The sequence below is a fragment of the Merops nubicus genome, unplaced genomic scaffold, assembly GCF_000691845.1.
Source record: "Merops nubicus isolate BGI_N331 unplaced genomic scaffold, ASM69184v1 scaffold6634, whole genome shotgun sequence".
Classification (NCBI taxonomy): Eukaryota; Metazoa; Chordata; class Aves; order Coraciiformes; family Meropidae; genus Merops; species Merops nubicus.
The window spans coordinates 1-14,655 of record NW_008602151.1 but is presented as its reverse complement, the minus strand read 5'-3'; the positions used below and the strand labels follow the sequence as shown (position 1 = coordinate 14,655).

Genomic DNA, 14,655 nt, shown 5'->3' with positions numbered 1-14,655 from the left:
CAAGGGGGACTTTTGAGGCAGGGAGGAAAGGAAGTTGGTGCAGAGCTTGTAAACAGTTACAGGAGTGTGTGCCAGGTGTTGGTCCCTGGGCTTTGTATCATCAGAACAGGGGGTCCCAGTGGAACTGAATGTCAAACCTGCAGTCAGAGAAGGGCAGAGGAGCAACTGTCACAAGCTGTTCAAGCAGCAGTTTGTCCCTGCTCTGTGACGGGCTGGTGGCTGCTGTGGAGCTGGGCAGGCTGGGGGCTGGGGGGGCCCTGGGGCTCCCAGGGACACTGCTGGGCACCGTGGCACAGTGCTGCAGGAGGATGCTGTCCCCACACTTGGGTCATGGCAGCTCCTGCTTTTTTGCTTTCAGGTGTGTTGCTGATGGCTGAACTACCACAGGAGGTGGCCTGTGATTCTCTTGCAGGGCAGGGTGTGAGCAGTGGCTGCGTGCTGCCTCAGGCAGGGGCTGTGGGCTCATGGAGCAGTGAGTAGGTGAGCTGCTCTCTTTGTTCAGCCTGAAACACTTCTACGTTCACCTTCTTTGTATTTTCTTCTTTTTCTTTCCCTCTGTGACAGGGTGGGCTACCTGGCAGGATGTCTGGTTCGTGAACTGAGGGAGAGGCAGCCAGAGCTGGACATCACCCCGCGGGACATCCTCTGCGTGGAAATCGCTGGGCTCTGCCATGACCTGGGTAAGCAACACCCGGGGTGGCTCGTGGAGAGCTAACCTGGCTGTGAGACCAGAACGTGAGAGCTGTTTTGGGCTGTTCCTCTTTGGTCCAGGGTACATCTATGGAGGCAGCTCCATCTGGTGAATCTGTGGCCACTCTTGGCTCGTTTTTGGCTTGTTTCTGTGTGGTGCTTGGAGTCCTGCCCTTGGCTGCAGAGTGTCTGCTTCCTTCTGTGGTGTCCTCGGGTCTCTCAGACATTTCAGAGTGACCCTTTCAAAAACTGTTCTGACTATTTTATAACTACTTATTTCTTCAGAGCTGGCACAGAGTGATTGATGCTCAGTGTTGTGGAACAGGCTGTGTTCAGTGCAGTAGTGCTGATTTTTACTGGGAGCCATGTCTCAGACTAAACCTGTGCAATCTTTGTTTTCAAGGTCACGGGCCATTTTCACACATGTTTGATGGGAGATTTATTCCACTGGCTCGTCCAGATTTGAAATGGAAGGTAGGCTTTTCCCTGTGAAAGTAAAAACAGGAAACTGAAACCTTGAGGGGAGAATAATTAGCCTTTAAAGACTGCCAGCACTTGTGAGAATATAGTGATCATCTAGCCTTGTCTTACTGCATTGGTTTGATGCCAGAATTAAAAAACAGGATGTTGTCTTCTAGTCTTGTGATGATTTCCTTGTTCTCTTTGACTCTTTGCACAGGGAACATCAGCCTTTCTTCAGAATGTATTTTACAGATGCAAAATACCATCTGGGAGCTTCCTTCCCAGTTCACAATTTTAGTCCAAGACCAGGATATTTAATACACTGTTTAGAGTTTAAACATTCAGAGACTTTTAACAGTTTCAAGGGTTGTTTGCTAGGAATGAAGCAGGTAATGTAACAAAGTTCTTCCAGGCCTCTCTCTGCTTGTTCTCACTGCTGGTTAGTCTTCTGCACAGTGGAATTGGTTATTTTGTCTTTTAGCATTGTAACTGTCTTGCTGCTGCTGTTAAGATGCAAAGTGAACAGCTCTAGAGAGTGTGTTTCTCTGGAGAGTGTTTCTGGACCCTGTAGGCTGGCTGAGTTCCTGCTGGGTTCCATACAAAATGGACAGAAATCACCCAGGTGCTGCCCTTTCCCACCAGCAGTGCTGCTGGTGAGGAGAAAGCTGTGACAGGGCAGGAGAAATGCTTCAACTTTGTAATGCAACATTTAGGTGTGTTTTTTTTTTTTTCACAGCATGAAACTGCTTCAGTTGAAATGTTTGAGCACCTGATCAGTGCCAATAAACTAGAAGAAGTCATGAAGTCGTATGGTCTTGTCCTGGAAGAGGACATGAACTTCATCAAGGAGCAGATAGGGGGGCCCATAGACGGCACCGCCTGCGAGCGCGCGGTGAGTCAGGGGCTGTCTGTGGCTGGCACAGTGTCCCCAGCCTTATGAAAAGAGCTGATCATTTTTGCTTCTGCTTTATTATCTTTAGCCCCATGAATTTCTGAGAATCCTTGCTCAGGGTGCTAGAGAAGTGCAGGGTGTATTTCTTGCAGTGCTGGCAGGAGGTGGCAGCTTCACTCTCTTATGTACTTCAATCCTCCTGAGGAGCTCTGTCCTCAGAGTCCTCAGGTGAGAGAAGAGTGCAGGGCCATTGCCTGCACTTGGTGAGCCTAGTTCAGTGTGACTGGCTCAGCACAACTGAATTTTTAGTGGGAACCTTAACTGACCAGGCTAGGGTACCAGCCTGCCTCCTGGGAGCCTGGAGGTGCTGGCCATGGGGGGCCGTGTTTTTGGGTGGCCATATGAAGGTGATGGAGATAATTTAGGGTGGTGTGATCACGGGTGGCAGCACTGAGGCCTGGCAGAGGTGGGCAGTGGGCAGCAGGGCCCAGCTGCCAGAGCTGCCTCAGCTGTGCAGTGGGGAAATGCTTGGATCTGTTGCAGCAGCAAACGTGGGGGAGGATGAGACTTGAAGAAACGTGTTGCCTCAAGAGGCGAGGAGGAAGAGGTCCTGAGCATTGATGCTTGCAACTCTGAAAGCACTGTCCTCTCTCCTCACTCTACAGCTCTTGTCCTCTCTTCAAGGACACCCGTTCAGTTGCTGCCAGCACTAAGAACCCTCAGTGGGAGATCTGTGATGGGTCTGGCCCTAATCAGAATTTGTGTACTGTCCCAGACCAATTGCCCACAAGTGTTGGCACTTGCCCATGGCCTCCTGCTGTCCCAGTGTGTCTTTCTACCATGTGCAGAAGCACTGATGGCAAAGCATAATAGAATTCAGCCTGAGTTCCTAGAGGAAGTGGATGTTAATTGACAAAGTCTGCAGGTTGATTTTTGCACACAAGTCTTGCTGCCTGCCACTTCCACTGATGTCGTGCCAGGTTCTTGCCCAATGTCTGTTTATCCTAGTTTGGATTCCATGCCTGTTTTCCATCAGGACAATGGGAGAAGGGGTGTCATACAAGAGACGTGGCAACCTCCTCACCACCCTCCTGGGGTTAGGCTGCAGGATCTTCTGCCAGCAGTTGTTTCTCCTGTGCTGGTCCTGAGGTGAACATCAGGCTGTGTGTGGTGCACGTGACCTGTGCCCTGAACATTGGCCCAGTGGCAGGACTCTGATCAGCACAGGAGATTTTTATCTATGCTGTGTTCTGCTCCTGCTGCTCACACGTGCTCCTGTTCTTATCCAGACTGGTTTTAATGCTGGTGTCATGCAGATAACACAAAAGCCATTTATGAAGTTGTATAGTTGAGTACAGAAGACTGCAAGGCAGATGTGGTTTCGGGTTTGACTGATTCCATGAGAAGTAAATTATTCCATCCTTTGCTCCTCTGTTGCTGTGCTGTTTGGGGAGGGGGGGAAGCATTTCAGAGCTGCAGGCTTTGCTCTAGGAGAATGGGAAATGAAATACTCGTGTGCCTGGGTTTTGTTCTTCCCAATATTCTGGCAAATGAGCTGCTTCAGCCCTAGTTCTGGATTTCCACTGCCCAGCAGCTGCTGAAAGCTCTTTTATTGTCTTAGTGCCCTTTGCAGCCTCGGTGTTGGGTGCTTGTCACAGGCAAAACCAAAGTGTATGCCTGCTGTCCTTGGAGGTCCTTCTGGCTCGTTTGCACCCATTAACTCCTCACTGTCCCTGGGTTTGTTTCTCCCTGGCTCCCTGTGGCTAGTGGCCCTACCGTGGTCGGCAGAGGGAGAAGAGTTTCCTCTATGAGATAGTGGCTAACAAAACGAACGGCATCGACGTGGACAAGTGGGATTATTTTGCAAGGTACCTGTCCTGGGGGGGGATGGGGCTGGGGCTGGGGCAGAGCTGCTGCCAGGGCAGAGCTGCTGCCAGGGCAGAGCTGCCCCGTGTGCCCTGCTGAGCTGTGCCATGTCTGCAGGGACTGCCACCACCTGGGCATCCAGAACAACTTCGACTACAAGCGGCTGCTGAAATTCATCCGGGTGTGTGAGGCAGAAAACCAGAAGCACATCTGTGCCAGGGACAAGGTGAGCAGAGCAGGTGGGGAAGCAGCAGCAGGAGGAGGAGGCCCCTGGGCTCTGGGAGCACTGGGACATGGCAGAGCCCACTCGGGCAGCTGCCCTGCATTGCAGGAGGGCTTGGGGGACGCTTTTTTAGCCCAGGAGAGGAAGAAGTAGTTGCTGCTCTGAAAGCTGGTCTCAGAAGCAACTCATCTGAGGGAGGGAGGGACATTGAGCTGCTCTTTGAAAGGGCTTCCAGGGGAGGCTCTTCCAGCCATCAGCCATGCATGCTTCTCTCCAGGTCTTCTGGTGAATGTGGCTTTGGTGAGGGCTGCAAAAGGAGCAAGCCCAGGACCCCTTCTCTGCCCCGGGTGCCTGGGGTCCTGCTCAGGTCTCTGCTCTCCCACAGCAGCCTGAGTCTGCCCCTAAACTTGCAAATTCTGGAATGTAACTGTTCTGCTCTGTGCTGCAAATGGAAGAAGACTCCTGATTTGATTCCTTGATTGTTTAGTTTTCCAATTAAGACAATGTCAGCAGTAAAAGATGATTGGCTTTTCTTGACTCAGGAAGCTGGGAACTTGTATGATATGTTCCACACACGGAACTGGCTGCACCGACGAGCGTACCAGCACAAGACTGGCAACATCATTGAGATCATGCAAGTATTGCACTTTCCTCTTCTTGCATTCTGCTTATCTTTTAATTCTTGAAACTGTCTGTCTGCTTGGAATATTCAGATAATCAGTAAGGTGTGGCACAGTAAAAGCCATTGGGCCATATAAGCCAATTCTTGGGGCAAGGCATAATGCTTAGAGTGTCCTATAGACAGAGTTATTGTGTAGAGCTATGTAGGATATAACCAAAAAAAACCCAAAAGAGAGGAGGACAGCAACGTCCCTGCACGTGAAATTCAACTGGGAGAATGACTGAAGGGCTGACAAAGCCCAGGACCAGGGTGTGCTGATGCTGTTTTAACTGCAGGTGCCTGAAGTCAAGTCTTTATCTGCAAGGTGGGGATCCCTTAGCTCAAACCCACGGGTGAACAGTGAGGTTACAGCAGTACAGCCAGGAGCAACCTCCCTGGAGCTCAGCTGAGGCCTCACTGGGCTTCTGTAATGCCACAGCAGGAGCTGCTGAGGGCCGGCTCAGCTGGCTCCCTGCACTTCTGCCACTCTTGTTGATGTCTGTAGAAGCTTTTCTATAGCATTATCCTTTTCACTTGTCTTTAAAGCAGAAATATGACTATCCCCTAATATTCTTCACTGGGAACCTGGCTGCCAGGTAACCACCTGCCAAGTTTGGAAAGGAGTGCAGAGGATTGCCCAGTACAAGAGTGACTAGTGACTGCTTTCATTGCATGGGTTTAGTGATTCTCTAGAACTCAGACTAAAAATGCCAAGTTTTGACAATATCTACGTGTGAGGAGTAAAACAGCCAAGAAATTTATGTCTTGGCCTGCCATAATCACAGCAGCCCATTCAAATGAGTGTGTGAGCTGGAAACAATGGCAAGGTACAGGGAGCTCTAGAAGCACCTGATCTTTAGAACACTGGTTTTTCCCACCTGAAGACACCCATGTTTGTGATGCTTCACCCTTACAACACTTCATGTTCTCCCAGTTAACTCCTGGAACAGGGTCTGTAAAAGGACATGCCATCCCTGAGGAGGCCCCACTGCAGTGAGTGGCCATGGCACTGTCTTGCAGGGCTCTGCAGGCACTTAAGCAGCGTTACCCCCTGGTCTGGGGCAGAGCCGTGGGCTTGCTCCCACTGGGAGGTTAAGGTCTGATCTCAGCCTGCTCTCAGGGAGTGAAGCCCTGCTGGAACGTGCAGGGACAGTGTGGGGATGGGACATGCTGCAGGGCCAAGCTCTGCTGCCTGCCTGGGAGGCAGTTTGACCTGTTGCTCCACTGCCAACGTGCTGATGCCTCTCCTGGCTCCTGGGCGACGTTTCGAAGCAGTGCTGTCTGTCCTTCACTCTTGGTTTGCCTCCAACCAGGATTACAGAAGCCTTCCAAAAAGCAGACAAGTTTGTAAAGATAGAAGGCTCTGGAGGGAAGGTGTACCAGATTTCTACAGCGATGGAGGACATGGAAGCCTACACTAAGCTAACTGGTATGAGCCCTCAGAGTTACAGTTTTCCCTTTGAGCAGGAGGACGTGGGCCCGTTGAAGGGCTGGTGTTGGAGCTGCTGGCACGCTGGGCCCCTGCCCAGGGCTCTGGAGAGCTGCTTGTGTGCACAGGAGGAGGAGCAGACCTGAGCCAGCTGGTCTCTGCTCTTGCTGGGGGAGCGACACCTCGTTTAAATTGCCTCTGTGTTGAGAGAGAGGCACCAAATTCTTACATTCCACATACACCAAAATTGAGGTTATTGGAAGCAGTTGCTGTCGGGAGGTCCTGTCTGTGCCCTGAGTTTGCTGCCCTTGGCACACGTCAGCTCTGGGTGACACCACGTCTGGCTACACTGGGTAGAGAAGTACTGTGTGTGTGCTGTAGTGTCATGGGAACCCCAAAGCAGGTTTCCAAGGTTCTGGTGGGTCTGACTGGATTTGTTTGAGACATCGGTACCCTGCGAATATAACAGAAGGAAACAGAATATACAATGATTTATTTTATTGCTGAAAGGCTGTGGGACAGGCTGTGGGCATTGTTGCAGCAGATCCTGTGTGCCTTGACCTGTGTTGTGCTAAAGGCCTTCTGCTGGCAGCCCTGGCACAGCCCTGTGCAGCCTGACCACAGCCCTGCTCTGCTGCCTGGCCCTGCCCCTGCCCTGGGGAGGAGAAGGGGCTGGGTTGGGGGGCAGGACCAGGAGCTGCAGTGCTGGGCCAGGGAGGGCTGGGCAGAAAGGCAAGAGCTGAGGTGAAGTTCTTGGTGGGCTAGGATCCATTCCGTGGGGCTGTCTGGTCCCTAGGATGAGCTGTGCTGGAAGGTGGCACCAGGGTCCTCTTGTAAGTGGCTGCTGACCTGCAGAGCCTGGTGGGGGGCACAGCTCAGGGCAAGGAGACAGGACTCTGCTGCAGCAAGGGGCTTCTTGCCACAGCTGTCCTGTTCAACGAGGAGAGCTGAACAGCAAGGAGAGTGATACCAGGAGTATGCCAACATCACATGAAACAGTGGGCCACAGAGGATGAGTATGTTCTCCTACCTTAAACCAAGGCACTTCTTTCCCTGCCTCCAGTGGTTGCAGCCTGGGGGCTTCTGAGAGGCCAGTGGCTTGTTTCCAGCAGTCTGAGATGAGGGATGCTTCTGTGGAGCTGTCCAGTTGCCTCTTGGGTCTCTGCAAATGATAAACCTCTGTGAGGTTCTGCAGCAGAGAGTTTCCTGGCTGTCTTCCATGGTGGGAGAAGAATTGCCTAGCCTACAAGAAAGCTGGGGAGGGACTTCTTAGGCTCTTGGGTAGTGACAGGACATGGGGGAATGGGGCAAAGCTGGCAGTGGGCAGATTCAGGCTGGATGTGAGGAAGAAGTTCTTCCCCATGAGAGTGGTGAGACCCTGGGATGGGTTGCCCAGGGAGGTGGTTGAGGCCCCATCCCTGGGGGTCTTTAAGGCCAGGCTGGAGGAGGCTCTGGGCAGCCTGATCTAGTGGGAGGTGTCCCTGCTCATGGCAGAGGGGTTGGAACTGGGGGATCCTTGTGGTCCCTTCCAACCCTGACAGCTTCTGATCTGTTTTAGCAGAGGACTCAGTAGTGTTGGCTTGATGGTTGGACTTGATCTTAAAAGGTCTCTCCCAACCTAAAGGATTCTATGATTTGTTGGCTCCTGCTTTGACAGCACCCCCCAGTTCTAGTAACGGGAGCACTTGATTCCTCTGCAGGACAGAGCTCCCCTGTCCCTGAGCCAGGCAGTGCTGGGTTTAGAACGTTCTGCTGAGCCAGACTGGCTAAGGAAGAGGAGGAGGCAGCTCCCAGTGAAGTAGTGAAGCTTTGTGAGGGTGAGAAGGGAGCTGCTCGTGCTGTCAGCAGCTGCCATGGATCTGGGGACAACCCAGATGACACGGAAAGCGGCGGCTCAGTCCTTTGGAAGTGGATCTTCCCTGAGCCAGCAGCTCCTCTCCTTTAACCCGTCCCTGTCCCTGCTTTTGCTGTGACACTGGACTGTGCCATACTAACAAAAAGCAATGCGACCTTGGCAGATAATATCTACCTGGAAATCCTGCACTCCAGTCGTCCAGAGCTGAAGGAGGCACGAGAAATTCTGCGTAAAATAGAACGACGGGAGTTGTACAAGTTTTTAGGAGAGACTCGACCTGAAACAATGAGGAACATTGTGAAGGTAATGCCTGTTGGTGGGAGGTTCTGAATTGTGTTCCTGTAACAATGTTCTCTAAGTTGCTGACTGTCTTTTTTTGTCTCCATGTGGCTTCATGCGTTTTGGGTTTTTTTTTCTTAACTGCTCTTCCAAAAATAGTCAAAAGTTCTCACCCTGTCTTTGTAGCTGCATATTACAGGAAACTGGGAGGAGTTTTATCTACAAGTAGCCAGAAGAATGACAAGAGGTGGAAATTCAGAAGTTGATTATTGCAGAAATATTTTTCAGGAGAAAAGCGTTTTCTGAAAAATACAGAACTGTGTAAGAAGCTGTTGAGTCCCAGTCATTAAGAGGGTTACAGCTCATCTTGTGTTCATTAAGATTTCAGAACAATAAGGAACACATCCACCTTGAATCATAATTTGTGTGTTTTGCCTTGGTAAGAAATGTCAAAGTGAATAATAACTTCTGAATTTTTTGTTGTTATTATACTTGGTGTGAGCACACGTGTTTTTCCCAGTGTTTGCTTTCCAGAGCACTCGTCAGGCTTCAGGAGTTCAACCACTCTTGTCTTGTTTCAGAATAAAGTGACACTGGGGCTGGCGTTGCTTCGGGTGGCTCAGCTCTTCTCGTAATGCTCTGGACTGTGTTGGCAAATCATCAGTTCATTATCTCTAATTTCAGCCACAACACTTAAAATCTTCCCTGCCAAATTTCCAGAAGTGGCTGACTGTATCTAGAAATAAAAAAAATAGTCTTAGTACAAATAATAAATCTCCTTTAAAGAATAAGGTTAGAGAAAGATTACTGGTTGTCTTGCTGCTCTGTTCATCTTTTTGTTCAAGGAGGTTTGCTTGTATTCCTTGGCTAGGAAGTAGTGTTAAGAAGTGCACTGTTAAAAAGTAGGAGGAAGGAAGAAGTGAAATCACAGAATCATTAAGGTTGGAAAAGACCACTAAGATCAAGTCCAGCTGTCAACCCAGCACTCCCATGACTGCTAAACCACATCCCAAAGTGCCACATCTACACGTGTTTTGAACCCCTCTAGGGGTGGTGACTCCAGCACCTCACTGGGCAGCCTGTTCCAAGGCCTCACCACTCTGTCAGTGAAGGAATGCTTCCTAAGATCCAACTGAAACCTCCCCTGGCACCACTTAAGCCCATTTCCTCTCAGTGGAAGTGGTTGTACAGTGACTGTTGAGAGTTCAAGATAGATGCCTAACAAATAAGGAGATGGGCAAGAGAGTGAACTGCACGAGTTCCACCTTCAAACAGTACCTTTTGGAAGCTTGGTTAATGAAAAGAACTCTCACTCTGAGAATCCAGCCAGAGGTGCTGAGTCTTGTGGTCTGCAGTGTGCTGTTTTGAAGGGAGTCTGGATCACTGTTGGAGCCACAATCATATGCAGCCAATGTTCTGCAGCTTCTGATGCTCAGCTGAGGGACTCAGAATTCTTTTCCTCCTGTGGTGCAAGAAGCTTTAGTATCATAACTTTAGATTCAGAAACAGAGAAGGATTTGGGTTGGAAGAGACCTTTAAAGGTCAAGTCCAACCCCCCTGCTGTGGGCAGGGATATCTGCAGCTATACCTGGTTGCTCAAAGTCCCACCCAGTTTTGTGATCCTCAGGCTGGCCAGAGCCAGAACAACAAAGCAATGCAGAACCTGACAGAAACCTGGGGGGGTTTCAGCTTTCCAAGTAGACCACCACCCCCTCCAAAGTTTTCCTAGGAGCTTGCTGCTTCTGGTTTGTTTTTATAGCCAGCAATGACACTACTGAGCTTGTCTGTCTCTTAGGCTTTTCATATGTTCTGATGTATAGGTATAAAAGTTTTATTAGAGGGTGAGATCCTGCAACCCTTCGTTAAGAAAAAAAATCAGTAAAAGCATTTAGTGTTCAGCCTTGGGAAACTTAACTGCAAAACATTTGTATGAGTAGAACATTTGCTCAAAGGTTCATGTTTTCTGCTTCTGTGGAGACTTGGACACCTTGGTTTGGATTCTCTCTCTCTCCCCCTCTCATTCTTATCGGGGTAAAACTCGTCCCCTGCCAGCTGGCAGCATTTGGGTCTCCTCAAACACAGAAACTGGTTTGTTTCTAGAAACTGGTGGAAAGCTGATGGGTGCACAGAGATTCAAACAACTGGATTGCTGCAAGGAGGGTGTCAAGCTGTGGAGAAAGGAAAGTGTTTGGTGGCACGTTCTGTCATGTTTTGTTGCCTTGATCTAGACCCGATAGTGCACAAATGTAATCTGGGTTGTTGTTGGTTCTTTTTCAGAACAGCAGCCTGGCAGAAAGCTTTGCTAATTCCAAGCCAGAAAAGGATCCTCCAGATGTGGAGCTAAAGGCTGAAGATTTCATCATTGATGTAAATATCTCTCTGAGCAGGTTCAGAGTGAAACCCTCTTAATCCCAGAGGGCCTTGTGTGTCGTGGTGAAGCTGGAGAAATGCTGCAGTGTACTGCAGTGACCAACCCAAACCCTGAGATGCTGCCCGGGCTGGCCAGCTCAGGGCTCAGGGCCAGCCTGGGGCAGAGGCTTGGGGCACCCTCCCTGGGCTGGGGGTGGGCAGTGCTCACCCTGGGGAGGGGCAGCAGGGAGAGCTGTGGGTTTGAGGGGCCAGGGAGCTGCTGCTGGGGCCAGGAGGGCTCCAGGGTTTGTCTTGGGCACTGGGCACCTTGGTGCCACAGCCCAGCCTCCAGCCCGTGGCAGAGCAGAGAGCTTGAGCAGATCACTTAACCCCTGCCTTGGTCACTCCTGGGAGGTGCTAACGAGCAGCTTTGCAGAGTGCATCCACACCACTCCTGGGGCTCCCCTGCGCTGAAGAGTCACTGCAGGCTGGGTAGAGTTAGCTCCAGGGTAGCTGATTTGTGCTCTCCTTGTCCCACAAAGGTCACAGGAGAAAAGACAGAAGATGCAAGTACCAGATAGTTTTAAATTACCATTTGCTAATCACTGTTGTATTTGATTAGTGTCATCTGCAGAAGGATAGTGTGTATCCTTTCCTGTTTATTGTGAGAAACCAAAGGCAAACATCAACAAATGTCATTCTCTTTGTTTTCCATGCAAGGTCATCAATATGGATTATGGCATGAAGGAACAGAATCCCATTGACAACGTTCTCTTCTATTGCAAGGCTGATCCTACCAAGGCAGTCAAGATCAGTAAAGATCAGGTAGTCTTTTATTTTCCCCAGCTGGCTTCTGAAGGGCATCTTCTTCAGCACTTGTGAGGGGGGATTACAGCCCTTCGTGGTGGTTCCTGCAGGGTGGTGGGATCCACGTCCTCGCAGGTCTCTGGTGTGTGCTGCACTACAGTCTGGAATCCAGACAGCCTTTATACGGACAGGATTTAACTGGAGTACACTGGGAGCCTCAGCAAAATAAAACTGGTTTGGATGATGAAGTCCATGGGTTGCAGTGGGATGGCTTTTACTGCTCTCTGTATTCCCATGGAAAGGTTGAAGTTCAGCAGCCTACAGTTCCAGGAAACACTGAAGCTCTTTTCTTACTCCACAGGTTTCAAAGCTGTTACCCATGACGTTTGCGGAGCAGGTTATCCGGGTTTACTGCAGGAGTCAGGACCCAGACATCATTTCAGCTGCAAAGCAGTATCTAATTCAGTGGTGCATAGAGAACGACTTCACCAAGCCGCAGGTAACAAATTCACCTGTTGTTTTTCTTGCTCTTGGAGCTCCTCACCGTCGTCCATAAGTTTGCTGTGACATTAAAAACTTGGCATTCAGGCCTTCTTGTTGTGGCAGAGCTGCTCCTCCCTGACCTAGCTTCTGGTTTTATTGTGGCTTGCACCTATCTGGGCATGCTCTGGTTTTGCTGGAATAGTGATGGATTTGCAGTGATGCACCTGACATCGTGTGAAAAGTCCTGTGTTTATAACACAGGCACTCGCTGGTTCATGGGTGCAGATTTCCTCCTACAAAGGCTTAAAAGAGCATTGAGAGACTGAAAGATCTAGGGAAGAGGTCAGATCAGCTCTTCTCTTGCTTTCACTTTTTTCCTTCCTCGTTCACCAGCTGTTAAACTCAGCCCTGCCCCAGGAAATTCAGCGTCAGTCCATTTGCTCTGAGTGGAAAACATCCTCTGAACAAGACTGCAAACCTCTGGGATGCAGAGTCTCCAATGTTTGCTGATTTACAATGCTCCTTAGGACCTTGGATTTATGTTTTCTATTAAGTCTGATAACTGAGAGCTTCTTTTCCACTGCTTTAGATAAACCAGCAGGGGATGTACCCTCACTAACGGTGTCTGACTTCTAACAACAGGATGGTGACGTGGTTGCCCCTCACCTAACGCCGATGAAGGAGAGCTGGAACAGCAGGAGGGGTGCTGAGCACCGGCCAGCTGCAGCAGCCAGCTGCAAACAGAGGCTTGCTTTTGATAAGTGACACTTCTCCTTCTGCACTACTCCGTCTGCTTCTCCAGAGGAGGAGAAACCCTGAGCAGCAACTCTTTTAAAAGCCACTTGGATGGACTGTTAGAACTTACGGAACGCTGCAGAGATGTATTTTACAATACAGGATGTTTTAATGTGGATACTTAAACGAAGTGCATATTCCAAACAGACTTTTAAAAACTTAACAATCTATTGCAGCAGAGCAAACTCCATTCTCATTTATCTTTGAATGTATGGGTGCTGTGTAGCAAAAACTAACTTTAAAAATTTCAATTCGTCGTTATTGGAAGAAGTGCTGAAGATGTGTCACTGTTCCTTCTGCTCCTGATCCCTTCTTAAGGTGATCGTGATATTGCACGAGCTAGAAAAAACTTCCAGCTCAGGTTTTTGGAGGGTGTTTTGTTTTGGTTTTATTTCAGTACCTGAGGAAATGAGGAGGAAGTGCTTCTGAAAATATAGGGAGGTAACAGAACTTTGAAATAACCATAGATGGCATCGTGAAGAATAGCAAAAGGAATTTCATTTAAAAACAAAAACAAAAGAAGGGGAGAGGGGAATCTGTCACAGCCCAAGATGAGTCTTCTGGTATTCACAGAGCTGATGGAGCCACAGGCCTCTTGCTGTAAGTGGAACCACAGTCCATGGAGGTAACTGCATTGCAGTGCTGTGCAGCCTTTATTGTTTTATAGTGTATTTTTGATACATTGAATGTTATATTTTACACTGAACTACAAAAACTGCTCAAAACGTCCATTGTTTGGGTGCTGAGAGGAGCTCCCCAAGGGCCAGCTGGGGCCAGTGGTGTGGCCCTGCCCGTGGCCCTGCCCGGGGGCACCTCGTTGCTTCTGCATTCTGCCGTGCTCGGCAGGCTCTTCAGGAACCCCCACTCCTCCGTCCCTCCCCTGCCTCTCCTCCACCTCCCACTGCTGCTCCTCTGTCCTTTCTCTCTCCCAGAACCATAAGAGTTCTTGCCACTTTCCCTTACTGGTTGTTCACTCGTTGCTGAATGTCCAGTGGAAAAAGTGAACGAGGAAGACCTTTTTCCTCTCATCTTTTACTCAGGTCCAAGAGGAAAGCTGCTTTCATTAAATTAAGCCTAAAAGCTTGGAAAAGCCCTCCCACAAAACTGGGGGTGCAAAGGAGAAGGTTCAGTAACACTCAGAGATGGGAACGAGCTTTGGGCTTCCCTGTCTGAGGTGGGGAGGGGGAGGTTCAGACTCGGGCTGGACGGCCCAGCCTGGGGACAGAACTGGGTTAGTGCTGGAAACCAGCACGAGGGGAAGCCACGGGGGGGTGCAGAACTCTCTGTGCCTACCTGGGTGCCTCTCCTCTGCCCTTTGGATCTGATTGTTCTGGTACCACGGGAGCTGGTAGCAGGGGCAGGGAGGGTTCTCGTGCTCGCTCAGGTTCGTTTGTGCCAATCCCCAGGAGTCTGTTGTGCTCTGCTGCTCCCTGACCTGCTCCCGTGGCTGAGGGTGGCTGGGGCAGCCCCTGCTCCTCACTCCAGCAGTATTTCGGGTCTGCAGGTGTGCCAAGGAGCTACCAGACAGGGTTGTGACCTTACTGTGCTTTGAAACACGTCATGGAGTGAAGGCATTTATCTCCCTTTTCTGCATAAAATCAAGTGTTGTTCAAAATAATATAATTTTGTTATTGTTGCTTGGGTTTGTTTTGAATCTGTTATAAAAGGTGCACTTTATACTTGGGAAATATCTTTTGCTTATGTTTAAGCAAAAATTCTTCCTTAATGTTCTGAGACAGAGCGTTTTTGGTTTTTCTCAAACATGTTAATCTGAGCCTCCCGGGACTAAGAATAAATTTATAAAAACTGATTTTACTGTTCTTACAAGGAGCTGCAGCGTGGGCTGGGTTGTGAGGGTCGCTGG

The 14,655-nt window shown here is 49.7% G+C and overlaps 1 protein-coding gene across 1 annotated transcript; it reads left to right on the top strand.

Moving 5' to 3' along the window:
• Window positions 1-564: 564 nt before the first annotated feature.
• Window positions 565-12,761, top strand: SAMHD1 (SAM domain and HD domain 1; the record flags this gene model as incomplete). Its single annotated transcript, XM_008938233.1, has 12 exons — window positions 565-680; window positions 1,094-1,164; window positions 1,889-2,044; window positions 3,812-3,912; window positions 4,028-4,136; window positions 4,676-4,767; window positions 6,108-6,223; window positions 8,242-8,381; window positions 10,635-10,724; window positions 11,427-11,531; window positions 11,875-12,012; window positions 12,639-12,761. Coding segments are annotated over 12 exons (1,357 nt in total), but the record flags the coding sequence as incomplete, so codon positions are not given.
• Window positions 12,762-14,655: the final 1,894 nt, after the last annotated feature.